This window comes from Ostrea edulis, chromosome 9 (assembly GCF_947568905.1).
Source record: "Ostrea edulis chromosome 9, xbOstEdul1.1, whole genome shotgun sequence".
In the NCBI taxonomy this organism is placed as follows: domain Eukaryota; kingdom Metazoa; phylum Mollusca; class Bivalvia; order Ostreida; family Ostreidae; genus Ostrea; species Ostrea edulis.
Window position 1 is genome coordinate 7,411,333 of NC_079172.1, and position 21,846 is coordinate 7,433,178.

Consider the following 21,846-nt stretch of genomic DNA (forward strand, 5'->3'; position numbering starts at 1 on the left):
ATTATAAAGTATGATTTTACAAGTTTTAGTGTTAAGCTTAAAATCTTACAGTAAGTTCACAAAAACAACGAATTCCATGATTATTCTAGTATTATTGGATGAATGAATATTTATATAAAACCTTTTAATTCGCTCAGGTGTCTCATATTTACCAGCTTCTGCGTTTATAAAATTCTGACAAGTGTTTGATTTGCTTAGATATGATGATTACAGTTTGATATGCTAAGTTAATTTTAGTACGTTTTGATATGATAGAGGTATTAGTGGAGCATAGCGGGAACGATAACTCTGGGTAGAGATTGGCACTCCATGTGTTCGGATGATCAGGATGTCATAGTCACGCAAACACTTAACCATGCAGGTAATCAACCATAAGTTCAAACATCTGAGAGACTCAGACAAATCTTGCTAAAATCTTAACCAATTTAAGATTGAATTTCCGGATTTTCACTAGTCCGTACTGACTAGTGCTATAGAGAGTTTACTAGTTCGACACGTTTTTTACTAGTCTCGGACTTACGGACATGAGGTAATTTCGAATCCTGAGATTAATATTGATTTAATTGTTAAGCAAGAATTTTTGTTGTAAAAGACTGTCAATTACGATATCAGTAAGTAATACTTAATTCATAAAAGCAAATATGTGGTTAGGGTTGCCTTTCCCTTTAATGACATTCTCTATTGTATAAAGCCATGCAGCGAACAGTTCGTGGAAGCGAGACCGCTGGCCTTGCTAGCTACACTTCCTCTACTGGACTTACATCTTGTTCGTCCGTTTTGTCCTTATATTTTCCCCCTTTTTACTTACTAAATTATTATATTACATTTGGGTTGGGATAATTTCTTGATAGTTTATAGGCTAAATTCTAGGCTTTAGGAGTTTGTATTTGTCATATTCATACTGGTAATAAATTCGTTGTTAATCTTATTTTCATTTCTATTTTAGTTTATTTTGAAGTTTCTAATCATAGTGTAATTGGATCGTTTCGAAGTCGCCACTATCAAATAAAATAAAACAAACACAACGCGAAGTACAGGCTATATGAACGCCAGACCTGCTGAATAACCTTACTGGTTGACATAATTTGATGAAATTTAATAACATTAGGTCCTGTGTAGTACCTTCTCACTATGTAGGTATAAAACATACATAATAAAACATACTGTCACGGTACAATTTCCTCTATGTATCTTGTAAATAAACATTTATTTTTCTTGGTGAGTTGTGACAAGATGGCGGGAATACGTGAATTCCAACTGTCCCAAATTTTTATCCTTTTAATGCAGTTTTATCAACTTATTTATGCCACCACCAGCGGCAAAGTATTGAGAAAGGAATATTCTACCTCTGGAAAATTGGTAACCGTGAACAATCAGCCGGAGTTTACAAACAATACTTATTTTATATATCAGATGTGTGACCGGAAGTCGTATTTATACAATATCCTACATACAAACAGTCGCTTTGATCACGCCCTACTAAAATGCATACTCCTCCTTTGCGGTGATGTGTCGCCTAATCCAGGGACAGTTAGATTTCCTTGCAGTACATGTAGAAAACCGGTAAAGTCTAACCAGAAAGCGATACAATGTGACTTCTGTGAGCTATGGGTTCATTTGAAATGTACAAACTTAGATCTTGCTGCTTACATGAGTCTCGGTAAATCTGACGACTACTTCTACTGCAATCTGTGTGAATCCCGACTACCAAACTTTACAGATTCATTTTTCGATGACGAGGAAACCACTTACTCCCAGCTGCCGAGTGGGGACGGGATGCACGAAAATGTACAGTTCACATCAACAAATCAGAGTAATTCCCCTTTGGCTACACCAAATGGGAAATCGAAAGTACAAGAAAATGAGGAAGACGATATATTTGTTGAACTTTTTTCAGCTAGGAAAGCTAATCCGAAGAAATTTATAGTCGCATACCTAAATATAAACAGTCTGCGGAGCAAAATCGAGCACATACATGAGCTATTAACTCGAAATATAGTTGATATACTCTTTTTGTCAGAAACAAAACTTGATGAGACTTTTGTGGACGCCCAGTTCCAGGTGGACAATTATATCCTATGGAGAAGGGATCGAAACGCACATGGAAGGGGAATAGTGGCATATCTACGATCTGATCTACCAGGTGACAGGAAGAGGCAATTCGAATTCAAGTCAATCGAGGCCATAGGTATTGAATTATGTATTGACAATCAAAAGTGGTTCATTTCAGGCGTATGTAAGCCGCCCAGTATGTTAGACTCTCTGTTCACTTCTGATTTCAATATGTATGCCAACCAAATATCAGCATCTTATGTTCTTAGGTGATTTCAACTATGATATGTTAGATGATTCTCAGTGTTCCGTCATGCAGGGGATATGTGATGTTTTTGATCTTAGAAATCACATCAAGAAACCAACATGTTTCACCAGCTATGGAAAACCAAGTCTTTTAGATCTTATTATCACAAATATGTCATCTTGTGTACATAAAGTTTTAAATTTTAGCAGTGGTTTTAGTGATGTCCACAATTGTATTGCTGCCCAATTGAAGTGCGACACTCCTTTGGCAACCAAACAAACCAAATTGTGTAGACGTTTTAAAAATTTCGATGTACAAAACTATTTAGAAGAGTTAAGTAATATAGATTTCATTAATGCTATTGATGTGGAAGATGTCAATATGGCATACCAAAATTTTGAAAACAAATTCTTAGAGACGATCGAAAAACATGCTCCTTTCAAGGAGAGGAAAGTTTTACCTAAACAAGTTCCTTTCATGAATAAAACTCTGAAGAGGGCTGTTTATAGGAAAAAGATGCTATTTCACAAATTTCAAAAATATAATACAGACAAAAATTGGAAAGCATATGCAACTCAAAGAAACTACGTCACAAAAGTTAAAAGACAGTCTCTAAATAAATATTTTACAGAGAGATGTGAAAGGGGGCCAAAGTCTGAAGATTTCTGGCCTACAATCAAACCGTTTTTTGACAAATAAGGGTAATAATACCATCAGAAATACTATCATATGTGAAAATGACAGTTTGGTCAACGATCAAGGTGTTGTATGTGATATTTTTAACAACTATTTCGTTAATGTGGCAAAGAATATAGGAACAAACGATGTGCAGATAGATGAAAAACATTCAAGTGTTTGACAAATTGACACTATCATGAAAGATAAGGACTCACAACCACTATCCTTTAAACCGGTAAATGAATCTTTCATCATTGAACATGTAAACAAAATCAATATTAAGAAAGCTACAGGGGTAGATAATATATCACCCTTGCTATTAAGACTAGCTAAACCATTAGCATGTCTTATAAATAAGGCCATAGTAAATTCAGTTTCCCCCGATTCATTAAAGAAAGCCAAAGTCTGTCCTATTCATAAGAAAAACAGCTGTCTAGACAAGGGAAACTATAGACCGGTCAGTGTTTTGCCAGCCATCTCAAAGCTCTTTGAAAGAGCCATTCATATACAGCTTTCTGAATATTTTGAATCTATATTTCATCCTTTCCTTGCTGCTTTTAGAACTGGGTATGGATGTCAGTCCACCTTACTTAGGATCATGGAAGACTGGAAGAGAGCCTTGGATGAGAATAAGTATGTAGCCGCAATTCTTATGGATCTCTCTAAGGCTTTCGACTGTCTCCCCCCTGATTTGCTTCTCTTAAAACTTAAACACTACGGTCTTGGAAATGAAGCCTTAAGTCTTATGGAAAGTTATCTCAGTGAAAGATATCAATATGTGAAAATCGGGGAGTTTTCTAGTTCATTTCAATCAGTTTTCAAGGGCATTCCTCAGGGCTCGATACTTGGACCGATACTGTTTAATGTCTTTATAAATTATATTTTCGGCTTTGTCTCTGACTCTTCCATTTATAATTATGCTGTTTCTTACTCTCATGAAAAAGCAGATATATTAAAGACCACATTGGAAAATGATAGCGTATCCCTTTTAAACTGGTTCAATTGCAACAAAATGAAAGCAAACTCTGACAAATTTCAGGCAATTTCAGTAGGAAAGAAGAGCAAAGATTTAGAATTAACTTTTGATTTAGGAGAAACTACTCTATGCAGTGAATCGGAGGTTAAACTATTAGGGGTGACCATAGATTATCAATTAAATTTCAACTCCCATATTACTGACATCTGTAGGAAGGCAGCTAGACAATTAGATGTGTTAAAAAGAATAGGACACAATCTTAATCGTCTAAGTAAACTTACAATTTACCATTCCTTTATTTCATCAAATTTTAGCTACTGCCCCCTTACCTGGCACTTCTGCTGGAGAAGAATACCACAAAAATGAAAAACCTACAGAAAAGGGCCCTTAGTTTCATATATAATGATTATGTTTCTACATATGATGAATTGCTTCATAAATCTCTTCTTCCAACCTTAAAAGTAAGGCGTATGCGCACACTGGCTATAGAAACTTATAAAATTATAAACAAATCCAGCCCTCTGTTTCTTCATGACATCATTGCATTTAAAGATCACTCTTACAGTTTTAGATATACAAACACTGCCATTGTGCCCAGTGTCAGGACAACCAGGTATGGGTTGCAATCCTTTAGGTGCAGTGCTCCTAAAATCTAGAACTCTTTGCCAAATAAAGCTAGGCATCTTAATTACCACCTTAAATCAATTTAAAAGTTTTATTTCCACTTGGTCTGGCCCCACATGTAAGTGTAAATCATGCAAATCTTAGGTCCATTGTATATAGCTTTATATGTTGCTTCTGCTCTTTTTATCTATGCAGCGTTTATGTGTGTGTCTCCATGGCTCAATAGATCTTTCTTTTCTATTTTTACTTTTATTATTTATTTTTTAGTAAATTCCATCAGCAATGAAATTTTAAATATTTACATGATTAATTTACTACCATCATTTATTTTAATTATATTTAAATTATTTTCAAAAACTCTTATACTATACAGCTTTTACTTGAAACAGCAAACATAGCTAATTGGTTTGAAATTTAATGATGCTTTTTATACATATACTCTTGCTTGTAGTATTTTATTTCTTCCTCGTAGTCTTATGCTTTCGTATCTGTATATTCTTGTATATTCTTGCATGAAAGTTTTCTTTTATTTTGTATTCTTTTGTTAATCTGTGATATGTCTGTGTATATGTGTACATGCATGCTATGTGTCTTTGTCCTTGATATAATGTGAATGTGATAGTCGGTTAAAAAGCTCTACAGAGCTTGTGTTTGACATGTTGAATGTATATAGTGCCGACTTTAAATAAAATTTACTTTACTTTATTTACTTGTACATGCATTTGTAAACATGCACGATAGCACTGTGTTGACAGATGCCCGCTGATCTTGTTTGTTTTAGGTGTTTCACATAACATTAGACATAAAAATTTATAGGATTACGATCGACGAGATTGGAGCACATTTTCTGCACATTTTGTGCTACATACAGATTTTCACGAAGTTGACATAATATATTCTCCCCAAAATCATGATTGTTTTGTTTCGTTTTTGAACAATTTTTGATTACTTGCAATTCTTTTGTTGGCCGATCTCGGCATTCAATAATATAAAGATGTATTAAAAAAAAAAAATCAAAAAATCCAGTACACTTTTTTTATGCTGACGTATGCGTATAAATACATCGTTTATATTTTGAGTGAATTATACACACGTCATCATGGTCAGTGTACTGGATTTTGAGGGGTTAGGTTAGAGTTCTAGATTTTCATATTACGCATGCGTGGTGTATTACTTTATTTGTTTACACTAAACGGAAGAAATGTATGATGTGAAATTCGGTCGTGTTATTACAAGATAGCTCATTGGAACGACAGGTAAGCATGTAGATATGTAAGTAAGCATATGCATATGTAAGATCTCATTCATATGTTTGATACAACGCAAGATTGAGTCAGTTTTATATAATTAGGCTGCGGATCAAAACATCCCGATCTGTGGCACATGTCAAATATTGCGCAACAATATTCACTATTCCCATTTGACAAACATTGTGTTCTGTACATTTTCTACCATGCTCACGTACAGGTTTATTGATTTTTGAGTCCGATAGGTGAACGTAATTATCACGCCAAGTGGTGAGGCAGATGTAAGGTGTGTAGAAACTGAATTCTTAGCTCTAACGGACTTAAAAACAAAGATGGTTGACCTGAGGTCGTGTTAACGTTTATCGGTTTATTGACATCTAACTAACATTGTGAAGTTTCTTTATTCCACTTAAAGGATTTTCAAATCTTAGGAATTATTTCTAGGCATGGCCTGTTTTCCCATCGCACACAATGTCTACGTGGGAATAACCCTTTAAATAAGACTATTTTGACTGAAGGGTTCAGGTGTCAACGCTACCCGTGTTGTTTTTGAGTCGGCTCGCGAAGCGAGATACTCCTTGCATTCAGCAGCGTCTTTTGGCGGCTTCCAAACTTTTCTGTTTATTCTTACACCGAGAGCAAATACATTCCGCGCATAAAGATCTTCAAAAATTTGATTTCCTTTTTTTGAACAGCTTTATTGTTTTGAAGATATACCATGTGTTGGCATTTTTATAACAATGTAATTTATTGTTACATTGTTGAGTCCCCTCAACTATAATAAAGCGCATGGTCAAATTGTCACAGGTACTTGTTGGAAACAAATAGTGTAAGTAAATATTTTATAGAAAAGAAAGTAAATATCTCGCTTTCATCAGCTGTTCATAGGTTGAAAAAGGTATGGGTCTGTATCGGCCGATTTTTACTCCCTGTCGAGGCCTCACTGCATGAAAGTGTGTAAGGGGTCATCCATAATTGTCAACCATTTTCCAAAGTTTTTGAGACCCCCCACCCCCTCAAAAAGTATACAGCAACCATTTTTAAATTCCCAACAAGAAGGTCGACAATCGAGTTTATGAGCAATTTAGTTCAAACAATGAGTTCTTTAATATTGGTACCCCTATTTCTTGTTATATATGAATGATATGTTTTATAAATGTGCAAATCTTTTGTACATAATATATTTTTATAGAAAAAAAAATAAAGATGTCTCTGTCTTATCTTGTCGTCTTTTTTATAGGCATTACACTTTTGTAACATGACCAATACTTTTATGAAATAAATCCGGAAGAGAAAAAAAGAGCGTACGGTAAAATTGTCGAGTTTTTACCCCATCCCCCCGAGCGTGCCTTTTGCACGCTTTGGAAAATGGTTGACAATACGCAATTTCCGAGTTGTCCAATAGTTCTTTCCCTTTGTGGAACTCTTACGCACAGTGAGACGTAAAACATACTATTGTTCACACGCGGTGGGTACAAATGCTTATCGCTGCCGTCATATATTGCCTTACGGCCGATTATCAGACATAATGTAACCACCCAATCTGCAGGGACATACAATATTAGTAAGTTTATTAGTATTTAATAATAAATTAGCTCAAACAAAAATCGATAAGCACCATTTTTCTTTGATTAAAATATCACTCGTGCAGAATAGGAAATAAAAAATAATTTCATATTTAATTTAATGGCTTAATTCAAACAAATATTATTCTTGATATGGTCAGTTTAATGTATACCAACGGCTGATATAAACAAAATTTACACTTTCATTACTTTTATCTGTATTTACATAGCTAGTCTATAGTATATGTATACATCTTGTACCCACCCAAGCGTTCAACAGAACACTTAATGTACCTCCATCACAGAAGAGCTGATATCTCGGAAGTTGCGTATTATGGATGACCCCTAAAAGCCTAAATCATGTGACAACTTCTGTATTGCAATCAAATCATTCAATAGTCATATGAATAATCCCATTTACCGTATTTTGCCGAATATATTTAATACGCATCCCATTTTGGGGCCTGTAAACTGAGGAAATATCACAGTGTGTATAATTCTAACTTAGCGGCATTTTTTTTTTAAATTAGCACTGTCCATTGTACAAATAGAAATTAAGTGCATCATAATATATTCTTTTAAAGGTAAGATGTACAATGGATATATAATCACTCATACCAACCATTCATACTCCACTCATACATTTCAAAAATAGCTGAAATTATACAAAAAAATAATTATTGAGGTTGCTATGATAGTATCAAACAAGAGGTCTAAGGGCCGCATCGCTCACCTGAGTCACCTTGGCTCATATTTAAAGATTTCCCCTATATATTTGTATGCAAAATTTTGATCCTGTTTGCTTCAAATAAGTGATTTAACTGTAAACCAAATCTATATTACTATCAATTTTGTATTGCTTACCATCTAGGTATGAAAATCCCAAAATGAAAATAGTCACCAAATCCGTTAAAATTAAGACTTCCATGGCACAATGTTTCATCTCCTGAAACTGAAGAGTTCCTATAATCTGTTTTATCTAGTTACTGATACATAGTATCTCCACATACCTACTTGTATATTGCTAATTCAAAAACAAACTATAGGAACTCTTCAATTTTGGGAGATAAAATAGTGCGCCATGGAAGTCATCATTTGAACGGAAAAGTTGATGATGGTTTATTTTATGGAATTTACATATTTAGACGGTAATTAGTTATACAGATTTGGTTTAATAGCCAACAGGAATGTCACCTAAGTGCACATTAATTGCTAGAAATACTACAATGCGGCAATCTTCACTGAATATTTTCGTTGAGATAATGTTAATTTCAGCAAAGCACGAGATTTTGTAGCAATAAAGTTTTAACAGACTCGATAATATATTTGTGTAAACTTTAAATCAATAGCCAACGTTATAAGAATCAAACGAGTGTTCAATGCATCGTAATCAGAACACCACAAAGCTGCGAAAAATGACGTACCAAGGTGCAATATAACGACCTCATTGGTAATTATAAACATCATAATAATCAAAGCCAATAATTTGATCGGTACTTAAAGAAGAATTCAAACATAAGCCTCAGAAATTTTGCCGCATATAGATGGGTAAAATATATCGGCTGTTTACTGCAAAGGAAAAGTTAAAATCAATCGCATATTCCTAGACTCATGAAAATCGCGCAGACTACAGAAAGCCACAGAGAGAGAGACGTCTGACATAATCATGTGTGCTTGTCACGGTATCATAATATCACGACAGTTTAAAAATTCCACGATGACGAATTTAAATTCGCTGTTTCGTAATAACTATTTACAGAAAGCATACCCGAGTCAAAAAGGTATAGTGTTATATAGTACGCGCCCCAGACCCCCTTCTCACACAGAAAAGTGCGTATTATTATGAGTTGAATACAGGTGTATTAAATATGATTATGCATTATTCCGATTGTATGTTTAAGGGTAAAAGTAGGGAAGCCCATTATTTTCATTGTAATAGTCAGCATTTCTTTCTCTACCCAGAGTTCCGTGCCCTACTCGCACTACATGAAGCTTCCTCTGGTGAGAGAATGTCAGTATTTACGTTTTCCGAAGTACGGAAACCAATTTCAGTCATATTTCTAAATTCATGTGACTATATTTATGATTCTATGAACAATTACTTATGCCCCCGTTCAAAGAAGAAAGGAAGGAAGGGGGGGGGGAGGGTACTTGCACTTGTCGATTGGTCTGACCAAATGTTCGCTCAATATCTTGAGAACCATTCACTTGATGGTTATGATATTTCAAATGTTGGTTGGTTATGAGTAGAAGAGGATCCCTAGTGATTTTCAAGTCAAAAGGTGAAGGGCCAATCAACTCTGGACAGAAGAATATGCTTCTTTCAATATCTTGATGACCCTTTGCTCGACAGACAAAAAACTTGGAACACTGGTACAACATACGGAATGGATGATCCCTATTGATTTTGAGGTCACATGGTCCAAGGTCAAGGGTAAAACTGTACATAGGAATATATTTTCTACTCAATATCTTGAGAACCTTTTGCTTGACAGACATCAAACTTGGTATGCTGCCTGGTAAATCTTAAGGAGTAAATGGCCCCTATTAATTTTAGGTTTACTTGATACGACGTCATCTTCACATCCCATCCATCAATAGTTGACAAATGCAAATCTCACAGCCCTTCGAAAAGGTGATCACGATTCAGTGTTGTAATGCCTATCACTCAATACTTTCAAGTAACGGGTTACTTCTCGTAAGATTTTAATGCGGCACAAAGCCGAAATGATAGCTGGTAATGGCCACATGGGTATAGGCATTGGAAACATCACGGAGAAGTACCATGAAACCATAGAGGCATCTGGGAAGATTTCAAAATATTAACTACCAAATCTTTGGATAACCACAAAATTCAAACGTATATTGCATAGACGAGAGAAAGCTCTTCCCATGACACGCGATACTAGCAGTGGAAAGGACCAACTCGGATACTATCGCCTTAAGGTTACAGCCCAGTGGGAAATGATAAAGGCCCGCGATCAATATCTAAATGAGAGAGGGTGAGGAAAACTACAAAATAACAGCAAGACTTAAGAGCAAATGACAGATCGAACAAGGAGTTTCTCCCCTTCGAAAGTCTAATGGACTCCTCCACAATGTCACAGAATCAAAGAATGATATCCCGAACCAATCGTTTCATTAACTATACACAAGGGAGGATAAAACAAGCATGTAAAACGGAGGGCCAAGGCTGTTCCCTATCTGTGTCAACACTGCCGGACTTTCGAAGTTTCTAAAAAGCACCCGCCCTCTTAAAGACACGGATCCGGATGGTTACAAGCAAGAATGCTTCAAGAAGATAAAGACTACATACATGTAACAAAGCTCATGCGAAGACATTCCAGCTCTCTTTGGATTCAGGCTCAATACCAGATGACTGGCGATATTGACAGATGACCAAAAAGGGTACGAGTACAAACCGCTAAGCAATTGCTCAGAATGTTTCCCAAATTCAATTAAAGACAATTTGCAAACATTGTTACTGGTGACGAAACATGGGTTCACTATTTCGAATCAGTAAGAAAAATTGGAAACGAAATATGGCTAACTAAACACGGTAGAAGGCCTGTAGTTGCCAAAAGAACCATAAGCACATATTGCATATTCTTCTCATGTGATGATCTTCCGTACAAATTCCGGTGCCGAAGGGAAAAGGTGTACCAAGATGTTATACTAAAAAGTTCAAGAAATATGATCTTAAACGACACCCTATGTCAGGATTTAGGCATGTTCGTCTACTTCATGATGATGCTCCATCACATACATCTTTACTTGTGAGGCAATTTTTGAAGTCGAAGGTTACTGTCTTGCCACACCCACCATACTCTCCAGATCTAGCCCCATGCGACTTTTTCTTTTTTCCAAAACTTCAAAAGTTCTTATCTGGTCGTCGTTACAAGTCCCGACAAGCCCTTGGGTCAGCCATCAGTCAGTGCCTCAGAGGTCTACCGAAATAAGCGTACCACGAAGCATTTCAGAAATGGATTCAGAGATTGAAAGTATGTATTTCAAACCGTGGAGAATATACTTTGAAGGGATGTAATGTTCATTTCACTATTTGAGTCGAATGCTTTTGAGATAGCGTACAATGCACATTGCAGATCAAACAGCCCTCGTATCTTCTCAAGAACCACTGACCCAGAGAAGTTGAGATTTACACGAAAGCTTGCTAACATAGAGTAAATGGAAGTTTGTTCAAATCATGGTCCTTTGGGTAGGATGGGGCCACAATAGTTTTATATGCTGGTATATAAGAAAATTCTTAAAATATCTCTTGAACTACATGTATGTAAGATAAGGTTTCATATTTTGTATATAAATTCTTTACTGCGAGACTTTTTATGTGATGCAATGGTGTGTCATCTTGACCTGGAAGTTTGACCTACTTTCATTGAAAATTTGACGTATTCAACGTTTCCTGAACTATTTAAGGTAGATCTTTCATACAGATATATGGTATATATGCTTCACATGGCAAGGCCTTTCATTTCACATCCTGGGTTTTGATTTTGTGAACTTCAACTCGAAGTTTGGCCTAATTTTATGAAAATATAACCTATTGAATATACTAATGTCTGGAACTAGTTCGATATAGATTTTTATAGCACAATGCTGTTTTATCTTTTAACCTTTGATTTTGGCCTACTTTAAAAAAACCCTGACCTATTCAATATCTCCTGAACTATTTCAGTTAGAGTTTTCATATTTTGTAAATAAATTCTTTATAGCAAAGCCTTGTTGTTCCGTGAACTTTGACCTTGACTTTCGAATTGGACCTACTTTTTAAAAATCGTACCTATTCAAAAACATCTCCTGAACTTTTTAAGGTAGATCTTTCAGATTTTGTATATACATTTCTGTTGGCAAGACCTTTCATTTTATACTAAAACTTTTGACCTTGTGCCCTTATAGTTTAACATGCTTGTAAAAAACTGTTACCTGTTAAATATCAGAACTATTTAAGATAGGGCTTTCATTTATTGTATATAGCTTCTATTTGTCAAAACCTTGTGATACAATGCGTTTGATTTGATGACCCTGACCTACTTGTCAAAAACCTGACCTATTAAAGGTAGAGCTATCATATTTTGTATATAGATTTCTTATGGGAAGATCTTTCATGAACTATAACCTTGTGACCTTGGTCTTTACCAGAACAGCAAGGTCATTTCTGTCATATTGGTGCATTTAGGCATATCCTACAGTGCATTCATTTTCAGTTATGTAGGGATTCTTTGGGACTAGGTTGGGGTCACAAGATGGGGTCAAATTTTTTTTCGGAAACCAAGATTGATAACAAAACCCTTTTAATAATGACTATTGCTGAACAACGTCCAAGGTGACTCGGTTGAGAGATGTGGCCCATGGGCCTCTTTTTTATGTTTTGATTTGTTTTAAAGTACTTTACGCCATCTGACTGCACATCAAAATGATCGTTTTCTTCATTTCAGAAAGAGATACAATTTAGGGACAACGTGAAACAGCCATGATCAACGTATCTATAAACACACAGACCGTTTTGGCGGGAGTTAGTATAGGTCTCGTGGTGTATTACGTCATCAAACGAATGCGATATCGTCTGCCGCCAGGACCACGATGCATACCTGTAATCGGGAATTATTCAGGTCACTTAAAAAAATATTTGTAGATAGCTGTGAGAGAACTTCTCGTAATCTGTTAGACTTGACAAAAATCTTCTGTGACAAAAGCCCTGGAAGAATTTTTTTTAAATAGGAAATGAGAAATTCCTATGGGATATTTTGAAATTCAGAGAAATATTACCTGTATTTTCTCTAGGAATTTGTAACATTTCTATAATCTATTTGCAGAATTCCAAAGTCCGATAGAAAATGTATTTTTTCGAAAAGGATTTTTTTCGGATGAATTTTTCACATAATTATGATGCAACACTGTAAATTTTACCAAGAATTTGCAAGTTTGGATTTGGATGATATCATGAAACGTGTTCATTAATACAAAGGAATTCCTCTTTGTCCAGAATGAATTTTAGCAAAGCATGACAATGGCGTTTTATTGTTTGTCATCACTACGTTTAACCCTGTAATTTTATCAAATTTTATTTAGAAAAACCAATCATTTTTATACAGACAATTCAAACAAAATCCGTTACTTATACAAATGAAACTTTTAAGCCAGAATTTGAAGTCTCTCTAAAATGCATTTAAAGATTGTAATCCACAATATGAATCGTTTCGATTTTCAGAAAAAATGTTATAAAATACTTTAGCATACAACTGTTGTACGTGCCTAAAGTGGAATTAATGTTGTATGAGAGTTAGAACTGCCATTTTTACAAGAAGGTAGAGGGAAGAGACTCTAGAGGGGAAATAAACAGCATGTATAAAATAGAAAGAATGACATTTCGTCCTCCTCTAAAAGCCTACATGTATACTAGTAGATTTATATTTACATCCAACTATTCCCCCCCCCCCCATTTTTTATGCAATAATAATGGGAGTTTACTTTTCCCAGTAAGAAACCTTTAGGTCAAATAAAATATAATTGAGAAAATTGTATGAAATTATTACCTTCGTTTTCTTTTCAGTCTATACCTCGCTTGAAATCCATAAGAAAGCAGTGGAACTCTCCAAGAATTATGGTCCAGTATTAAGTCTGTCTTTTGGTTAGTTTGGGTTTATTTCCTGAAGTACATTATTTAATAAATTGAGAATTTTCTGTTGATCTTAGCGAACAGTTTGACAATCTTTGCTGCATGATGCCATCAGTGGACAAGTTAAGTTGTATTGTATGTAATTGCATCAAGGTGAAGCTACACTGACGACACTTCCGCTATTCGACGGAAGCGGGATACAGGAGCTCTGGATTTATTAGCCTTCTACCGACGAATTTTAAGGGGGCTTTAGGTTTGTGCTCCGTCTGTCTGTCTGTCTCTCCGTCAGTTTTGGAAATCAGTTTTCCGGAATTGTTTTTGATGTACTCGCAGATATTCATTTGATATTTGGTACATTGCTTTTCCATAACAAGTTACACATCGAGTTCGAAATTCGCCTCGGTCCGTTGATTTTTTTTTTTACTAAGTTATGGCCCTTGGACTTTGAAAAATAGTATGAATTGTCAGTTTTCCTAACTTTTTGTTGTTATGCTTACAGATATTCATTTGATATTCAGTACATCATGATGATTGCTTTGCCATAACAATTTACAGTTACAGATCGATTTTAAATTTTTTCCGGTCTAGTCTTTGTACCTTAATAGTTATTGATTTCCAACCTTTCGTATCCTGGTTTTCCAATCTTCCCTTTTACCATAGTCTCATAATGAACTTCGAATATTGTTGCGTTCCAATAATATTTGCCTCCGGTAGGGAACCATTTATTCTTACAATGCTTGTTGTTCCTAATTTGATACAAGAACAAGAAAAACAGTTAGAATAATCTGTGTTTGTTTTCTTATCTGAATATTGCTCATTACCACTCGTAGATTAAACAGCAAATGTTATCGGTGATAATACACTGAAAGAGAACATTTTTAAGTAAGTTCAAAATGTGAATAAAACTAGGGTTTCTAATTAATCGAACACACTCATCTATCGCAGAATATGTAGGACATTGGCGTGAAAATTAATGACACCTTGTTTAATTGTTTTGACTGAGATTGATCACTGTTCATTATCTTCACCTTGCATTTGATTTGATGATTTCCTATAACATTATAGGACTTAATCTATAAACATATCTATGGCATGTCACTATATTCGATCTTTTTCATTTCTATTTCATAATCTTTCATTTGTATTGTATGATTCACATATATATTGTGTATTTTTTTTTATTTATTAATTTTTTTCTTACATTTTATTGTATAGTTTTCCATTTGCATCCTATATTTTCCATTTGAATTGTATATTTTGTCATTTGTGTTGCACAGTTTCCATTTGAATTGTATATTTTGTCATTTGTGTTGCACAGTTTCCATTTGTTTTGTAGAACTTCTCATCTGTAATGTATAATTTCCTGTTAATACATTTTGTTCATACTTATAATTATGTACACTGTAATACAAATAGAAAATGCACAGTACAAATTATATTTATTTGCAATAGAAAAAAATATGCTATGGAAATGGAAAGATCAAATTTTGCAACAATTTTTTTTATTTGTAATGTTATATTTTTCGTTCGTGTTGTATCTTTTTTCCATATTTATAATTATACAATACAAATAGAAAATGTGCAATACCAATGATTTTTATTTATACTACATGCGGAAAGTTATACGATACAAATGGAAAAAATCAAATGTTTGTATTTCGAATCGACTACATCGTCATGTATTTTTTCCCACAACTATACTTGTTAACCTGCAAGTGTAATGCAAGTTAACTAGAAACAGGAAATTCAATATAGAACAAAACATTCGATAAAGAAATATTAAGTATCATCAATACCTAAGTGTTTCTTGGATGTACCTTTTTGACTGTGGGTGCTAACATCATGATATGTCTGTGCACAGATTGCAAATTCAATGCCGACAATTGCAGATATCCAGTTTGTTTTCAACATTGATTGATGTAGTAAATCTGTTATTTCAGTTCTTGTGTAACTTTATTTGACATTTTGAAATTGAGGATAGGAAATGATGTTTGAGAGAGAGAGAGAGAGAGAGAGAGAGAGAGAGATTAATTTCTCAAGTATATCTTTAACTTTTTTAAAAATCAAAATATAGTAATTTTATTTTCATTTTTGAAATAGAGGAGATAAGAAGTGATGACACGTATAAAAGATAGATAGATAGAGAGAGGCGTTTTAATGTTTGATTGCTTTCACTCCTAAACCTTTAACATTTCTAAAAATCAAAATATAGGTCCCCAAACATGGATCATTTTAAACAATATTGATGTGGTACTGGAAGCAATGGTGAAAAGGAAGGCGGACTTTGCTGGAAGACCGAAATTTGCATCTGGTAAATGAATGTGTTACATCATGTTTTTGAAAAAATAATTATACAAAATTCAATGTATGAGAATAAAAACAACCCGCTTCGTTTACTGTGACACATATTAATTGATGATTCAGGTGATTTGTTTACGGAGGGCGGGAAAGACATTGCCTTTAGTACTTACTCACCAACTTGGAAATTGCACAGGAAAATAGCAGGCAAAGCACTAAGGTACTGCAACATAGCAATAGTAACGGGGTGTTCTGAAGAAGAAACACTTTTACAAACAATCTGCTGAAATCATTTGATGTGGAACATCGTACGAAATTAAGTAATTTATGTTAAAAGTAAGGAAAGAAAAGACAAATAGAATTTGTTATTTAATTCAGGTACTTCTAACATGTTACTGATGAAAAACAACCGAACTGTACTTAAGACAATTGTCTGAAATACTAAATAAATATCAAATGTATATTTACTAATATCATATTATATTGGATGGTAAATGTACAAAATTATATAGATGTGTGGGAAAAGTGAAACATTTTGGACAAGCATATGTTAAGTAGTTTTACTGATGTTTTAGGCATTACTTACAAGGGAATCTACTTGAAAACATGATACAAGACAACATGAACAAATTTCTGGATAAAATGGCGGAGGAGAAAGAGCCGTTCTGTGCAAAAGATTATATCGATCTGATGGTTTTCCATCAACTCTACACCATTTGTTTTGGTGAGAAGTAAGTGCAGATTTCTTTTTAGCTGCTTATTCATGATATGGTAGGCTTTGAAAGAGAAATGATTAAAAGTGCTATTAATACTGTAGATTTCTTATTTTACTCGAGTACTTCTTATCGCAAAATGGCTCATGAACGTCGAATCGCGAGATAATGAATTCGCGAGTGCTCTGTTGATCAAATGTTTTTACATGTATTTTATCAATAAAAAATAAAAGTGAGAAATATTTTTTCGCGAGTGATGTTTCTCGCGAAATTACGCGATAATAAATTCCTCATATATTTAAGAATGTACAGTACATTGTATTGGTGTGTCCAGGGGCCCGTGTCTGCCCAACTCTATATTTTGTATTGCTTATAGGAGTTATGAGATTTATCACTGTTCCTTATCTTCAACTTTCATTGTACTGCATAGTGTCGTTCGACAACATGAGCAATCACGTGTTGCACTGCATTTATTTATCATCGAAGAATATAACATACATTGCACTTAATGCAACAGTATTGTACTTCTGAAACCATCTATAATCTTTTATGACTCATTAATTTAAATTTCACATATATTCTCTTTTAAATCAATTGTATATCAATGATTGATTCCTTTCTAGGCGAGCAGTGGAAGACCCAGAAGTGAAAGGACTTCTGAAATTAGATGAAGACTTGCTCAACGATTTGGGAAGCGGTGTGCTAGAGGATGCGTTTCCATACTTCAAGGATATATTTCCAACAGCAAAATGGAAGAAACTGGTGAGCAAAATAGAGGAACTTTACGCAATACTCCGAGCCAAATTCAAAGAACACATGGACACTTTCGAACCAGGTGAGCGTCTTTCAAATATTTGAAGTCATCTTTCAAAGAAATTATTTCTAGAAAACAAAAGTCACATTTAGTCATAGTCATCTAGGGGAAAAATAGACAGATGTTTCATTTATAAGAACTTTTATATGTTAGCTGTTATTCAATATAAGTGGAGTGGACTGTAGCTGTTATCCATATTTTGTAGGTATAAACAGGGACTTCACAGACAGTTTACTGATCGCCAGACAGGAAGCAGAAAATGAGGGGGATGAAGCGGCCCTGGAGAAATTGGACGATACACACTTAGTTCAGACCATATCGGACATATTTTTCGGTATGAAACTCGTTTCTTTTCATGGTAATTCCGACGTATTCTTTATCATAAATACATATAGAAATCACTTTCATGTAAAAAATTAAAATTGATATTATCCAGCTGGATAGCCACCACTGATGGAATAGTTTTTCATGACATTTTACTAACGTCTGGTGTGTAAGGTGGGTTTGCGCATGAATATAATGATATGGATGATAAATGAGTAAATGTTTCCGGGGGGAATAGTTAAAGAGTGAGACACTTCATAACTTTAAAATGGGGGAATGAGAAATATCTTTGTATCCTATTTTCTTTGTAGTGTCGTAGGTAAAAGGGAGATACTCCCCGACTTTGAAATGGGAGAATGAGAATCGTCTTTTTGCCCTACTTTCCTTGTAAAAATAGAAATATGAATTTTATCACTATGTAGTGATGAAGAAGAACCCGCAGTCACCTGTCTCTAGTACGGAAGTCCATTTAGGACCTATCAAAATATATTTTTGAATTTGAAATAACGAATTCCAAAATTTGTTAGTACAGTTTTTATTTGTTATTTCAAACTTTTAAATTCGTTATAAGGGATTAAAATTTTTTTTATAACAAATTTGTTGAATTTGTTATAACAAATTCAAAATTTATATTAGCGAATTAAATTTGAAAACACGAATTACAGAAATGGTTATATCAAATTATAAAAACTATATAAAATCGTTGATATCAAATTAGTAATTAGTAAAAAAAAAAGTCGTGTTAATGAATTGCAGAATTAATAAGAATATATTAGATAATTTGAAATTATAGAGTTTTCAAGTCATTAAATCGGATTTTGATTCATTAAAACAAATTAATACAATTTGATAGAACGAGGAGTTAATAAAGTGTAGTAGGAGAAGGATGTCGCACGATCCGACACCTGATCCCACCTTTGGTAGATTCAGGGGTCCATGTTTGTCAAACTCTTAATTTTGTATTTCTTATAGGAGTTATGAGATTGATCACTGTTCATTATCTTCACTCTTTCATCAGTACAAGTTTTGTGATAATTGTTATAACGAATTATGCATTTTGATATAACGAATTTTGGATTTCTTTATTCCAAATTGAATTCGTTATTTCAAATTTTGAAATTACGAAGTTTACAAATTCGTTATAACGAATCTTATCCGATATGATGAATTTTAATGTTTGAAATAACGAATTAGAATTGAAATAACGAATTCTGAATTCGTTATTTCAGATTAGAAATATATTTTTGATAGGTCCTATATGGACTTTCGTATTCTAGGCCATGCTTAGCCAGTTTGAAATTTTCGTTATTTTCGGGTTTGTTTTGAGTTGCATAGATCTTATTCCTCCGGTTGAAATAGGATGTGTATATTTTTCAACACTGGAAAATCCATTAAGCCATATCCTTGAACAGAACAGGGTGTTATTTAATTAAGATAATCAGGACTAACGATCACTGCTTTTGATATATAAGATCCTACTCTAATTTTATGTCTCCATTTTAATTATTACAGCCAAATTATCGAATTTTGGTTTTCATAAGAATGAGTTACATTCCATGTATTGTATATAAATTACTAACTGTAAAAATTCAAGAAATCATGATGCATAGGTAAATTAGAGTAATTCAAGTAATTAAGATGTATAGATGTAATTATTATAAATAGTTAAGTAGATATGGTAGATAATTTTAAAGTAAAATGACTATGCTGTATAGCAAGAATCAAGATAAAAATGATGAACTGAGGTTGTTTTCAAAAGTTCGGTATTTGGTGTCCGTTATTTATAAAGAAGCCTCTTCAAATCGAATGGATTATTTGGTGTTTTTCTTTTCGACTTGATTTACAACATTATGTATATTGTACGAATATTCTATGAGTAGCTGGAGTGGACACCACCAGAATGACCATGGACTGGTTTGTGTACTTCATGACCAAGCATCCGGAAATCCAATCTAAATGCCAGGAGGAAATTGACAGAGTTGTTGGTAAGATTGAAACGCCTACTTTTAGATAGCGTGTTGTGTTTTTGATGTACTGCGTGAATCTTGGTCACTAACGCATTCAGCTATACATTTGTACACGAATCTTTATTAGGTTCTGGTATTCCGTCGATGAAGAACAGGAACGATTTCGATCTTACAGAGGCGTGTCTTTTCGAGACTTTGAGAATGGGGAATGTCGCGGGACTAGGTGTCCCGCACATGACTATCTGTGATTCTCAAGTTGGTGAGTGGTATTTTAGTAAAACGTCTCGAAACCTTTGTTATAAAGTGTTTTGATGGATGTGCTGTATATGTAGTATATTACATATAATTCCTATTGCCGGGATCTTTCCTTGTCCGATTTTTTTTTAAACATTTAGAGAAAGGAAATGATTCGGGAGCGCTTTTATAGGCAACCAAACAAAAACGTACAAATAAATTACAATGAAATATAACGCAGTATATATGTATAGATTATTTATCTTTTAAAGATGGTGTAATCAAGATTAAGTAACTTGTTCATCGATATTCATTATTCTGATTGTATCTTAAATAGGTGGATACGACATTCCTAAAGGGACTACCGTTATGATAAACCACTGGGCACTTCATCACGACCCCAAGTATTGGAAAGATCATGAGAGTTTCGATCCCTATCGATACCTTGATGAAAATGGCAAAATGAAACCAACAAGACCTGATAGCTGGCTTCCCTTTTCAGCAGGCCGCCGAGTTTGTTTGGGCGAAAATGTCGCCAAACCGGAATTGTTGTTGATGTGTGCAAATATTTTGCAGCGATTTGAAATCCGACTTCCGGATGGCGTCAAAGCAAACCCCGAGTACAAGATGATGGGATTTGGTTTAGAGCTTCCGTCTGAGTACAAGGTTATTGTAAAAGAGAGAGCGAAGAACCGATAGGACGATAATAGCATCCGTCATTGAATATAGTAGGATTAAAAGTCAGTTGTGTTCTATACATAGTAACAACGGACATCAAGCTGTTCAAATATCATGGGATCATTTCTAATCGAAACGTGGATTGATTTTGAGGTTAGGTAGAAACATTGTATTTAATGCTATAGTTAAGTGTTTGTAATCCATTCGATTATTATTGACACTAAGGCTCAGTACAGGTATTATTAACCATAGTCACCAGTATATCTGACACATTTAGTACAGTGTTATCACGCATATAAAGGCTATACAGTATTTCTCATAGATAATGGAGTCTTTAAGTATAACAAGATAAACATTTTGTAGAATTATTTTCAATTGGATTAAAAGGATGTTCACCTGGAATGTTTAGTTTTGTCTTAAACGCACACACACACACACACACACACACACACACACACACACACACACACACACACACACACACACACACACAGGGGCATCCTATTGGGTTCCGGGTTACAATAGGTCCTCAGTACCTCTTGCGTATCGTAAGAGGCGACTAAAGGGGGCGGTCCTTCGGATGATACCGTAAAAACTGAGGTACGTGTCACCGCAGGTATCCCTCCCAGCTCAAAGGTCGTAAGCGTAGAGCATAAGCCTAAATTCTGCAGCCCTTCACCGGGAATTGTAACGTCTCAATATGAGAGAAAAATTCTCGAGTGGGACGTTAAACAATAGACAATCAATCAATGAAAATAATATCAGACAATTTGAGGCCCGAAGAATGTCTGATAT

The 21,846-nt window shown here is 34.5% G+C and overlaps 1 protein-coding gene across 3 annotated transcripts; it reads left to right on the plus strand.

Moving 5' to 3' along the window:
* The first annotated feature begins 850 nt into the window (after window positions 1-850).
* Window positions 851-21,453, plus strand: LOC125659658 (steroid 17-alpha-hydroxylase/17,20 lyase-like). 3 transcript variants are annotated; one of them, XM_056148402.1, is made up of 13 exons: window positions 1,221-2,188; window positions 3,539-3,610; window positions 4,519-5,833; window positions 12,843-13,016; window positions 13,958-14,035; window positions 16,236-16,334; window positions 16,448-16,541; window positions 16,897-17,052; window positions 17,658-17,869; window positions 18,054-18,182; window positions 20,053-20,157; window positions 20,267-20,398; window positions 20,711-21,453. In XM_056148402.1, exons 4-13 carry the CDS (start codon window positions 12,878-12,880, stop codon window positions 21,070-21,072), a joined length of 1,506 nt encoding a protein of 501 aa, XP_056004377.1. In that variant the 5' UTR covers window positions 1,221-2,188; window positions 3,539-3,610; window positions 4,519-5,833; window positions 12,843-12,877; the 3' UTR covers window positions 21,073-21,453. The 3 variants fall into 3 exon arrangements, with proteins under 3 accessions (XP_056004379.1, XP_056004377.1, XP_056004378.1); XM_056148403.1 differs by lacking the exons at window positions 3,539-3,610; window positions 4,519-5,833 and having other exon boundaries at window positions 1,937-2,188; XM_056148404.1 differs by lacking the exons at window positions 12,843-13,016; window positions 13,958-14,035; window positions 16,236-16,334; ... (5 more) ...; window positions 20,267-20,398; window positions 20,711-21,453 and having other exon boundaries at window positions 851-2,143; window positions 4,519-7,096.
* Window positions 21,454-21,846: the final 393 nt, after the last annotated feature.